The sequence below is a fragment of the Furipterus horrens genome, unplaced genomic scaffold (assembly GCF_987537825.1).
Source record: "Furipterus horrens unplaced genomic scaffold, mFurHor1.1.pri manual_scaffold_2, whole genome shotgun sequence".
NCBI classification, from domain to species: domain Eukaryota; kingdom Metazoa; phylum Chordata; class Mammalia; order Chiroptera; family Furipteridae; genus Furipterus; species Furipterus horrens.
The window spans coordinates 205533380-205546754 of NW_028327172.1; the positions used below are offsets into that span (position 1 = coordinate 205533380).

Below are 13375 nucleotides of genomic sequence, written 5' to 3' on the forward strand. Positions count from 1 at the left end.
CAGTACCCAACCCACGGTGTACGGGGCAGAGAGCAGCGCTAATGCAAAGAAGCTCTGGGTCCGGTGAACACGCACTAACGTGACTTCAGGAAGGTGCCCATCAGGGCATCATCCATTTCTCAGCCTGCAAAATGGGCTGAGAATAATTCCCTCTTGGTTTTAAGCCTGATATCCAAATGAATGTTTAGGATATTATTTATGTAAGGATGTGAGAGTCCCAATCCCACGTATGCGAAAGGTTTGCTGGAGTGGACACATGAAGTCCAGAGGAGCCCTACATTTATTACTGCAGAAGCTCAGAAAAACTCCAGCGCCACTCAACCCCACAGACATCTCAGACATTTCAGCTCCCACTGCAATGAAGAGTCCGCCCCTCTGCTTACGCTCCTGGTCAAGCAATTCGTGCATGTGATCATGGGTGTCATCAATGTTTGTTTGGATCTTAAATTTTGTTTAAATACTCAAAAGGAAAGACCATGCCCTGGCCATTTTGGTTTTCTCCTGGTGTCACTAGGGAGTAGGAATCCAGTTTCTGCTAAATTTCAACACTCAAATATTATTTCTGGCATTCATAGTCTAATTTGTTTTATTAATATATCATTTGCCAAAGTTCATCAGGGAAAAGAAAGATGCACTTGTTTATACATAGACAAAAATATGCCAAATTCATCAATATGTCCATTTTATTAAATAGGTTATCAATTAATCCCTTTGGTGAATAGAGTGCCTAACTATATATTGTGACTAACTTCTAATTTTGATTTTTTACATTAAATTAAATAGTATAAAAATTATGGATCTAAAAGCAAAAACATAGCTTACTAACCAGGGGGAAAAAAAGGCTTACAAACAATTATTCTTATAATAAATGGTCTGCTATTAGAGTTGCAAATCATAATAAATTTTGCATTACTTTTTCTAGAAAGATTTAAGAGTTTAAATAGAAGTCTCTAAGTCTATTTGATTTCTTAATATAAAAATCAATTTCAGTGGTTTTCTATTCTATTTTTTTTAAAGCCTCATGGATCTAAATGCACATGGAGGAGAGGCCGTCATTAACCACCTCCCAGGCATTGCATATTCAGATGTCACAATCACGGGTCAGCTGGGAGGACCTGTTGATTCCAAAGGTCACTTGAGGTGGTCTGAAGGAGCACCAAAGCAGATTTCCTTTCCAAACACAGAGGCCTCTTCTCCAGGTGATACTGCCCAGCGATTTTTTTTCTATAGATGTCCCTCTAAGCCATTGTTTCGAATGACCTTGGCATACTCCTTGGCTGACGTGTAAGGGGTTCTGTGTCTAGCCGGATCTTCAAAATCCACGTGGAAGAGACCGAACTGCATGCTGTACCCCTGGTTCCACTCAAAGTTATCCAGAAGAGACCATGCACAGTATAGTTTAAGATTGACTTTATCCAGTTGGATAGCTGAAATTTAAAAAAAAAAAGGACAGGAACAATGACCATTGCTGGGAAGGTTTAATGAGAACACACACAAAATCACTGATGACCAGTGTGGGACTCTTCCTCTGGCAGGAGATCACAATGGGAACAGGAAATCCTCTCAATCCCCTTTTCCAATTTTCTGTTTTAATCATGCAAGGGTTTCATTGAAAAAGTTAAATGACATATTATTGTAATTATTTGGTTATTTATTCATTAAGACACTTGTTGTATTCACTCATTAATTTACTCAATACATGTCTTTTCAATATACTACTTTTCAGATAGAAAGAAAACAGAGTTCCTTCCTAGTGCCTAGCATTACATTCAGTAAAGGCACTGCCCAGCATTGGATAATCCAGAAAGCCCACTGGTAAACTGAAAGAGATGATAATAACATGACTGAGGAAGCCCCAGCACTTACCTTGGCTCCCCATGACCAAATGGAGACATGTCTTATAATTCTGGAAACAGAATCTCCACAATGAAAAGAGCATAAAGCGTTGGCTGTGTCTATAGCCCAGACTGAGTGGGCACGAAAATGCTGTGGCATCTCCTTTTCCCCACATCTAAACTCAGCGGTGCTTAAATCCCTTTAAAGGAGCTAAAGCAATGGATCACCCCCCAAATATACATACGCACAACCACAACATTTTAAGTAATGTCATTCATAGATGCCCCAAAATCTATCTATGGACTCCATGTTAAAACACCAAAATGTAGAGAATTTTCTAACTAAGTTTTACATTGAGTCTATCACTCTGGTCACAGAACTGGGCTTATGTTTTTATTATTATTTTAAGTTTGGCAAAAATCTGAGGTTGTATAGATCTTTGAATTATTTTCTTTTTTAAAACAAAAATAAAAAGAAATCCCAGTCTATAGGATGCACTGATATCCATTTCTCAATTCAAAAACTAAATTTCAAATGAGGGTTCACTTTATAAGATAGACATATTCTAAAATAAGTTGGGTGAAAAATGCACACTCATTAAGAAGTCAGATTTTAATTTTGCTGGGGATTGCTTTCCACCAGAGTGATTCTTCTAGCTTCAGCAAAGTAAGATCCACCCTCCAATTTTTTCTTTCCTGTAAATTTATATTTTTTAAGGTCTCTTGTAAGCACTACATTCATATGCAACTACATATGTTTTGGTCTCCAGATTTTCTTGGAATTTTTTAAACTGCGGATACTCTATAGACAAAACGTCCCTGGGAGGTTAATGGATGCATAACCCCTCCACCTTTGTGCAGGGAGGCATGAAAAGTGCTTACCTTAGAAAGGGCCTTATGAATGGCCTCAGGGCAGAAATTAAGCCAAGCTGTATTGGCTCTTTTAAAATCAAGCATTGTTGGAAAATGAAATATGTAACATGCAAGCACATCGAGCTTTGCAGGAATTAAAACATATACTAGATATTCTGTCTTCTTCTACTTGTCCCCGTTGCCATGTAGGAGGCCCTCTCTGTCACCCATAATCTGCAAAATACCAGTTTTTACAAATAATTTTTAAAAATATCTAACAAGTTCTGGATGGCATATCTCTAAGAATTCAAACAACCAAAAGCAAATATCAGGCCAGAAACAACTACCTCCTTTGACGGCCTTGTATTTCAATCTGGGGGCACGTGAGAATCATATATTTTCTTTCTCGTTTGCAGCACTGCTGCCCAACAAGCATGCCTGCCAGGTATAAAGCCAGACCGTTTCTGAAAACATGCGCAGTCCCACTGACCATGTACAAAAGGATTGATTCGTGTGCTAAACCAGGGGGAAAAACGATGCCCTGCCAGCTTGAAAGGGGACAAAGAGGAAATCTCGACAATTTCATTGTTAACTGCCAGGAGTTCCGCAGCAGGTACTAAACTGCCCAAGTGACACCGGTGGATGTCTCTGCGTTTTCAGTGCGGGAACAATTCCAGTAGGGAATTACTTAGTCGTGGCTCAAGAGCTGGTCTGCTGGATTCCTTCACACGGTGCCCCCACTGGGAAAAATTACAAAACCGTGCTGGGACCGGCATGCCTCTCCTCTTCCAATCTCAAGAACAGAAAGAGACCGTCATCACATTTCTCGTCACCGTGATTTATGAGGTGCTAACTCTTAGGAGGGAAAAGCCACTTCTGTGGGTTCACTTTCTTTCTTTAACCAGAGTTGGAGGTGGAAGGAAACACAGACTTCCAGGAACTGCAGATGGACCCAAAGCACTCTGGGGTGAAAACGGTACTCAGCACAGCGTCAGAGGTGGTTTGGGACTAAAAGGCCATGGGAAGGGTCTCACAGCAGGTTGAATAAAAAGATGCAAAGATAAAAGTATCTAAGCCTTGCTCCTATGTTATAGCCATAGTCAGGCTGGTTTAATAATAAGAACTCTATGGCAGTGTTATAGTACACACACACATGTGTATGCACACATGTGCACATATACATACTGCCTGGTGTTAACCAAATTGAAAAGGTAGAGGGCACAGTTCTCTACGATACTGCCCTATTTCTTGACATGAATTGCAATTCAAAGGGTTCCCAAAACCACCCTCGATTTCAATAACTTGCTAGAAGGACCCACGGAACTCATGGAAACCTGTTATTCTCACAGTAAAGGCTTATTACAGGGAGGGATACAGATAAACAATAACCAGAGAAAGAGGCACACAGGACAGTGTCTGAGGGGTTCTGAACACAAAGAGTCCATTGTCTTCTCTCCCGGGCATAACTCTAAAGCTCTCAAACAAACCACTAATCCACAGAGCCAAGCCGCCATGACAAGAACAAGTGGGGAGGTTCAGGACCATGGAAAAGACAGCAGGTCTCACAGAAGAGAAATGAGAGGGAAAGCCCCAGGAATGAATGAGAAGAAAAAACAATAGCCTCCATATTTGGGGGTTCAGGTAATGGCAGGCTGCATTATTCAAGAAAACCCTTCTAATGAACACAAGTAACCACGGTGTATAAAATTTTAAAAACAAATCTTCAAAACAGTGGAGAGATGAGAATTTAGTAGGGAATTACCATGCCAAAGAGAAAAGTAGCATTGAGGTTAGTAGATCTGGCAGTTACTTTTGCCTGATGGAATTTTCTAATCTTAGGAAATCAGAATCCTTTTCTATTTTCTGGGGTAAGGATAGGGGTCAAAAGCACAGAGGCAGACCATGTCATGTCAAAACCTAGTATGAGACCTCACACACAGAAAATGAAGATCCCCAAAGACTAAACTATCAGGATAAGGGTGAGTCAAAAGCAAACCAGTCATCGGAAAGTCTCGAGTCTCCTGGTGATACAGAAACCAATAAATGCAGGATTTGGATTGAGGTGATCCCAGACAAGTAGTACCCCAAGTGCCAGAAAGATGCATATTTAAATTATTTATGAAGGGATATACCTGTATTCTAAACCTCTGATTGTTATTACAAATTTTTGAGTGTAGTTATCAGCATATAATCAAATATAGCCAGACAGGGAAAAATTATGACATTAAAAAATCACCAGAATGAACAGACAACAGAAACAAACCCACAAAGATCTCAGAATTATCAGAAAGACTATAAAATAACCACGTTCACTATCTGTGAATCACAGAGACAAACTTGAAATATCTTTGAGGTTCAGATACCCTAAAAATGACGGAGTGGATTTGGAAGAATGCTATCTACATGCTTGGGTTTGAATCCCAGTGGCTGCATCTATACGTATGAAAAGGGCCTCTGGTTTCTCTCACGTTGTAAGGTTTAAATGAGAGAGCAGGGACCATGGCACAATAGCTAGCTCATGACGAGCTTCTGCTGCTTTCCTCTCCCACTACCCCTTAGGAGAATGCAGAATCCAAAGGAAAAATATACTCTAACATGTCCTCCCCCCCATGACCCAAGCATTTTAGCAAAGTGCAAATTGGATTTACATGAAAATTTTGGACTGTGTAAAAAAGAAAACGTTCATACACAGAGAGATGAGTTTAAGGATGAAGGGACAGGTATAAACAGACTATGTAAATCTAAAGAAAGGGGTCTTTACATCAGCTGACAGACTTCTTTCTTTTCAATAGAGTGACATCTTCAAGTCATGATCTGGCTTCCCACCTCCCTGAGTCCTGAGGAGCATTCCCAAGACCCCTAAAAACACTGAGTCTCAGGTGGTCAAGCTTTCAAACCCATGTGATGTTAGCTGAGCAGGTGCATTGTGGGGGTGAGTACTTGAGCAGCAAATCCTGCCCCAGGTATGGAAGAAACTAGTAGAATGGATGTGAGTCAAAATCCATAAATAGTGTGTCTAAGTCATTGTCATAACAAGTCCAAAAGTTGAAAACAACCTCAGATTCAAAGTCATTGAAATAGAAAGGCAATATCTGAGACAAAGACACTGGAGTTTACAAGAGGTTTTGGGGAATGATTGCAAAGGGTCATGGAGTAACTTCTATTTGCATTAATTTATTGCTAATATGTGGTGTGGAAGAATCACGATGATATGAAGACATGGAGTCAAAGCAATGTCAAGAACATTTCAAAGTGTAGCCTCTGACCACCTAAACCAGTTGCAATTACCTGGGACGTAGTTTAAAAACTTCATTGGCCCCACTGTACTAAAATCAGAATCTCTTGTGTTATATTATGGGCTAAATTTGTATTTTGAAGCACCAGCCTCCAGTACCTTGGAACAGAAAATGTTCAAAGAGAGGATTAAATTAAAATGAGGTCATCAGGGTGGGCCCTAACCCAATATGACTGGTGTCCTTCTAACAAAAGAGAGAGAGAGACACCAGAGGTGTATTTTCACAAGGAAAGACCAGTGAGGACACAGCCAGAAGGTGGTTATCTGAAAGGCAAAAGGAGAGACCTCAGAAGAAATCAAAGCTGCTGCTACCTTGGTCTTGCACTTCCAGTTCCCAGAATTGTAAGAAAATTAATTTCTGTTGTTTAAGCCACCTAGTCTGTGCCATTATTGGTAGAGCAGCCCTAGTAAACTAATACAGTTGAGACCTAAGAATTCCTAAGTATAATAAACTCCCTGGGTGATTTTTATGCTTAATCCAGTCTGAGATTCATAAGTCTAGAATAAGCTCTGATAGGCTACTACAATTTCTTGAACACAGGTTCTAACCCCAGAGGCTTACATATCCAGACTTATAAATATTGGAGAACTTCCCTCAGCCCCTCTCCCTAAGAGTCGTAGCCAGAGCAGCTCTGGGCAAAGAGACACAGCTATGTGCAAGCCAGGTCAAACTACCTTCCAGAATGGGTGGATACGAAGAGCCTCAGATGGAGATGTTAAATGCTCAGGAAAAACAGGGACATACAGAATGCCTTTTCATCCTATTGCTTAGTCAAAGCCTAGCCTTCTTCCAGGGATCACAAGAAATCCTCTCAACTCATCATGTGTAATGGGTTGATTAAGTGACCACACAAAAGATTTGTCCATGCCAAGCCTGTGCATGTATCCTTATTTGAAAAAAGGGCCTTTGCAAATGTGATTAAGTTAAGGATTTCAAGGTGAGATCATTGCTGTTAATGGTGAGTCCTAAACCCAGTGACAAGTGTCTTATAAAAGAAGAAAAGGGAAGAAGGCAATGCAGAGGCAGAGATTGGAGTGATATGTCTACAAGCCAAGGGACTCCAAGGCAGCCACCAGAAGCCCACAGAGTGGCAAAGAACAGACTTTCCCTCAGTTTCCAGAAGGAATCAATCCCATGAATGCTTGAATTTCTGACTTCTGACTTCCAGAACTTTGAGGGAATACACTTCTGTTGTTTTAAACCCCCAAGTTTGTAGTAATGTGTTAAGGTGGCCATAGGAAACAAACATACCAGCAGTTGCCAACTAGACTTTGAGTCCCCAGCCATCCACCTGATTCTGCCGAGGGCTGATGAGGATCTCTCTCAAGGCCTGCCAAAGCCAGAGAGAGAAGGACTCCCCTGGGCACAGTCTGAAGCAGAGTTCCTGGCAACCGCCCCACACGGGGACTTCTAAAATGTGTTCCTGAGTTTGGTGAAAACACACAGGAGCACTAGCACTGGAGGACAGCTTTAGCCGAGCAACACTCACTGCCTGCAAGAGAACCGGCACACCAACTGTTTCCCCTTTCTTTGGAGGAAGATAAAATAAAACAACATCAGGAAGATCTAAACATAGAAAATGCACAATAAGCGCCACCCCCCAACTCCCCATGAATATCAGTGGCAGGACAGCATCTGTGAAAATGCCCAAATAATCCCAATGCAGGAAGCCTCACCTGCACATGGGAACTCTTAGTAGCGAGAACTATGACTCTGTGAAAAGAGTTTCTTTGAGAAACAAAGGCGAATTTTTAAATATTTTATAGGAAAATGCCAATTAACCAGAAACAAGTGGTACAGGTTTCTTAATTATCGGTATTGTCCCTATTACTTTAGACTTTGGGGGAAAGAAGCTGCAAATAGCAAGCAGTTGAAAGAGATCATGTAAAAATATATGAATAATAAAGTTAATCTGAGGATAGATAACATATTCAGTGTCATATTTCTCCATCGATATTACTTTTACAATTATTTCTGCTGCAGGGAAGAAGTCCTTATGGAAACTAAATTTCTCAGCAAAGGAAGCTCTCTTCCACCGGGAAAGCTTCCATCCTTTCCCCTTTTTCTTCCTTTCTCCCCCTTTTTTCCTTCCTTTCTTTCTTTTTTATTTTTCCCCTGGGACTTACTTTCCCCTTCTATAAAATGAGGGTCTTAGTATCTTCCCCCTAGGATTGCAGTGAGTATTAAATAAATTAATATGTATAAAGCTCAATGAGTAATGCCTAGTTTATAGTGAGCACTAGATATACACCACTTGCTGGTACGTTGTTGCTATTTCTCTCCAAGTCTGGGAGGCCAATGAATGAACCCTGTTTTATCTCCTCCTCCCATCTGGCTTCCAACAGCTTTCAGAGGGTGTAGAGTCAGCATAAAATGCGCAGTGCTGAGAACCAGAGAAATCAGGGTGTCAGGGGAAAGTAGAGCATCTGGGGCAGGGTTTGTGCTCTGTGGGAATGGGTCAGTTGTGGGTCATGAGAAATAAATCATTCCGGAAAAGGAACGTAGGGTGAAGTTGCCAGGAACTCAGGCCCTGCTGAAGCGCCTCAGCTCAGAGTGCTCAGTGGTGGGGACAGCATCTCCCCAGGTTTCTGACATCCTACGTAACACCCACCCTGTGTTTATCAAACAAGTCTGTATTGTGCAAGGAACTGGGAATATAATGGTGGGAAAACTAAAGAGCCCCCGTTTTATAGAGCTTAATAGCCAATGTTAAAGATATATCTTCAGCAAATGACCATCCCGTGAGCCTTTAATGACAATCTGTGCAAGGTATAATGAAAGAAAAGAAGTGGGAACTGGGAGAGAGAACATACTCATTAACATTCATTGAGCATTTGGGCACCACTTGAAGGGTTTCATGTCTGCACTCATTCATTTGATCTTGACAGCAAATCTGTGAGTTAGATAAAGGGTATCATTGTCCCCATTTTACAGAAAAGGGAATTGATGCACAGAGAGGTGAAGTAACCTTGACAAAATTCATCTGTCAAGTATGTAGAAGAGTTGAGAGGTTGGAACCCAGGCAGGTTTACAAGAGAGGCCGCAGGCCAAGCCGCACGCTGCTGAGTCTTGACAATATGCTATAGAGGAAAATGCATCCTAATCAGCAATGGCGGGAGATGGGGTGAATGGAGCAGTATCCTAGGTGAACTAGAGCTGAGAGCTCAAGAATTAGTTGGAATTCTCTACACATACCAGCCAGAGTTTTTTCTTAGTTGGAAGTAACAGAAGCTGACCTTGGCTGATGAAGCATAGAAGGGGCCAGGCTGAAGAACAGGCTCAAACAAAGCTTTTAGGAACTGTGCCCAAAAGTGCACCACAGAACTGGTGGGTGGAAGAAACGACCTTAACTGATAAAAGCCCCAATGAGCACTAGGTCCTGTAGTTCATGGTGCTGTCAACATGCACCTTTCCTGCAACCAGAGAAGCCACCAGCATCTTGGTTTCTTCTGCACCAGAAACTAGACTTTGCAACCACTATCATTTTCAAAAGCTGGATGCTCGGCCGGCCACCATGCTCACCAGCCCAATAGGTTCTGCTTTTCTCGGGCTGCTCACTTTCAGATTAAATCTTCACATGGTTAAGTCTGATTGGCAGAGATTAGCTCCCACGTCTGTATTCTTGCTCCAAAGAAACCTGGGGAAGGCCATCCTTTACCTTGCCTAGACAAATTCCTAAGTCCAGGCATTCCTCAAATGCAGCAAGTATATTCAACAAGTGCCAGACAGCTGGAAAATATGACAGATTTTTTTTTTAACCAGATGAAAAAGGGCAAGAGGATTCCAAGAAAAAGAATAGCATGTGTGAAAGATCAGACATGGAAAAGTTCAGAGCACATGTAAGGAGCTTAGAGAAGATAGTTCAATGGATCACAAAGAATTATCTGGAATCTGTGGAAACAGAGAGTAGAGTGGTGGTTACCAAGGCCTGAGGGTGGGGGACATATAGGGAGATGTTCCTCAAAGAGTGCAAACTTTCAGCTTCAGGACGAATACGTTCGGGGAAATCTAGGTGCGGGATGGTGATTATAGTTAACAATTCTGTATTATAAACGTGGGAATGGCTAAGAGACTAGGTCTTAAATGTTCTCACCATAAGAAATAAATGGTAATTATGTGAGGGGATGGAGGGTGTTAGCTAATGCTATGGTGGGAATCATTTCTCAATATGTAAGTATATCAAATCAACATATTGTACACCTTAAACTTACACAATGCTTTTTTTTATTTAGTTTTTTATTTTTATGTTTTACAGTTGTTGTTTTAATCATTTCTCCCTTTGCCCCTCCCACCCCCACCCCCACTTGTTTGAAAGAATGTGAAGGGATTAGTCAAAAAGCATATAATGAAGAACCCATGGACATGGACATGGGGTGGGGATTGCCTGTGGAATTTACACGATGCTATATGTCAATTATATCTCAAAAAATCTGGAGGAGAAAAAAATTATCAGGAGAAAGCTGCAAAGAAGGGGCTGAGACTGTAGATCCTTCTAAAAATTTTAAGGATTTTGATCTTGATCTTACCAGCAATGAAATGTCATTGAAGGAATTTAAGCAAGAGAGTGACTTTAGCTCATTTGCATTTTTTCAAGATTACTGTGACCTCTGTGGAGAATAGATTTGAGTGTAGCAAGAATGGAATCTGAGAGCACATTGAGGAGCAATTGCAGTAAATCACAAAGGAGAGGATAGGGGTTCATCTGGGGTGGCATAAGTGAAGACAAAGAGAATCAGATGGATTCAACAGATACACATAAAATCAACAGGATTGAACATTTCACTGGCAACCAGTGGTGAAGGATGATAAGGTAGCACATTTAACACAATTTAATGGACAATCCATCAGTCTCTGAGGTAGAAAACGGCATAGACAGGTTTGGGGGGAAAGGCAGGGAAGATAATAAATCAGGCTTTGGCTGTGATGATTTTTAGGCACCATTTTTGACCCCCAAATGAAGAGGTGAACAGATAGTTGAATCAATATGTAAAGAGCGCAGACTATACTCTGAGATGGAAATGTAAATTTTGGAGTTATCATGTAGAGATGGTCATTGAAATCATACTTGTTGAATAAAATTTATAGAAAACAAGCCTTTGTGTAAGTCTTAGGGTGTTCCATCATTTAAAGATAAGCTGAAAAGAGATAGTGAGGAGGAGGGACAGAAATGTTCCATGTCCTTGGCCTGATACAATCATAGGTGACTCTTTCTATGGATGTAATCTGACCAAAGTCACACACTGACAGGGGATAATAGTATTTGGAAATGACTCTTATGTCTACCTGACTCCAAAATTCATAATCTTTATATCAGAATACCATGGCAAGACTGCAAACCTAGGACTGAGCGTGACATCAAAGGGTCAAAGCCACTCTGGAAAGCACATAGCCAGACCACATGGAGGGCATAAAGTGAGCAGAGGTGAGGAAAGCACCAGTCACATCAACCCCCTAAGGCAAAATCTGGGCATTGTAATGAAGGGAAAATTCTCAAGGCTTCTCCTCGCCTTCTCTAATCCCCTTATATCCCCCCAGGAAAAATTCAGGATCAAAACCAGCAACTTGTCCCCCATGAGAAACAGTAGCACTGAATGAGAGGACAGTAATTACACCAAGTTTTTCTGGGGTGATCATTTTAAATGGGGTCAGATTATACAGTTGTAGCCTGCAGGAGTTGGGGTCTCTCTTTTAGGCAGTCCTGAGTCAGTGATAAGATGGCAGAGATTCTCTCCCCCTTGGAGCACACTAGGCCGATGCTCATACTTTGTTTAAAGTCTCTCCTTTCCTTATTTGGCAACAGACCCAAGGCCTCTTGATTTGCTTCGGCCTAGAACAGAGGCAGGCTGAGGGGGCTGCTATCTGCTGTTCTGGTTTCATTTGCTAGGACTTGATCTAGTGTTGTGGCTTTTTATTTTATTTTTAGAAAGATAAGCTCAGAGCTTCCTAAGATGAATTTAGGGGAAACTATGGCCTTTCCAGTCTGTTTTAACTCTGGGCATCAGGCTAATTCTAGCTTTCCTCTAATCTAGGCAAAATAAATAAATAAATAAAAATACAAATACCATATGGTTTAGACTAGCCCACTAAACTTCTGGAGACCATTAGGGACCAAAGGCCCAATAAATAATAAAGTTCTACTTAACTTTTTCTTTTTTTTCTGTTTGTCTAGTGTCTATATCTCCACTGGAGGGGCAGGCGGTGGAGGGGTGGGGGCGTGGGCAGGGATGTGGCTCAGCTATAGCAAAATTTGGGTCATGGGTTTTCTAGTCAAATACTCTATGATGACTCCAAAATATGGATCTTCAGTCCTGGCATTTCTCTAACCTACAGGAATCTACAAATATCTGACTATTTGACTTCTCTTTTGGGATCTAAATGACATTGAAACCTTAACATGCATATTTATATACTAATGTTCAATGCAGCATTATTCACAATTGCCAAAAGATGGCAATGACCCACAGGTCCCTCATTGGGTGAATGGAAAAACAAAATGAGGTGTATACAGAGGCAGATTTAATGGCGGGCACCCCAGGTGCATGCCCTGGGCCCCAACTTCTGAAGGGCCCCACAAAACCCCAACTTTATACTTTTTCTAGTGACACCAAGTTTGGTTTCATTATTATGCTGTATAAAATATGGTTAACATGTATTTTTATTTTCACTGTCTCTCTCTCTCTTTTTTTTTTTTTAAGGGGCTCAATATTTTCTTCTGTGCCTGGGGCCTCAACCAAACTTAATCCACCTCTGGGTGTATAGCTATAATAGAATACTTTTCAGTATTAAGGAAGAATAAAATTTTGATCATTTTAAAACATAGGTGAACCTTGAAGACATTACGCTAAGTGGAATAAGCCAAACAACATAAAAAACATTATATGGTTCCACTTATTTGCATTACCTAGAATGTCGAATTCACAGGAACAGAAAGTAGAATAATTGTTTGCAGGGATGGAGGGGGAGTGGAATGGGTACCAAGTTTCAGTCTAGGGCAGATGAAAAAGTTCTGGCTGTGGATAGGGTTTATGGCTATATCACAAGGTGAATGAACTTACGGCCACTAACTTGTACACTTGAAAATGGTTAAAATGGTAGAGTTTAAATATTTTAAAATGCATTTAAATTTTGAAATTTAAAAAATTAAATATAACACAATTTTATTTAAAAAATTTAAAATAAGTAAGTAAAATCTGTGTATAAAACAGAACTCTTGATTTTCAACCCAGTTCTCGAACCTGCCCCCATGCCAGCTTTTCTCACCCCAATAAATGGCACCATTGATTCAGCTCTTCAGGACAAATACTACAAGGCAGGCAAGGTTGATCCTCCCCTTTTCTTCTCCTGTCCCCTGCCCGCCTGTAGCGGGCTTCACCTCTATCCACTGCTCTAGCC

At 40.9% G+C, this 13375-nt stretch overlaps 1 protein-coding gene across 1 annotated transcript in view; it reads right to left on the reverse strand.

Annotated features, from left to right (window-relative positions):
* Positions 1 to 682: 682 nt before the first annotated feature.
* The window catches only part of LOC150020308 (cytosolic beta-glucosidase), a 111230-nt gene continuing 98537 nt past the window's right edge, over positions 683 to 13375 (reverse strand). The window contains exon 5 of the mRNA XM_090268205.1: positions 683 to 1427. Coding sequence (XP_090124331.1) covers positions 1225 to 1427 — 203 coding nt within the window. The 3' untranslated portion in view covers positions 683 to 1224. The remainder of the gene's footprint in view (positions 1428 to 13375) is intronic.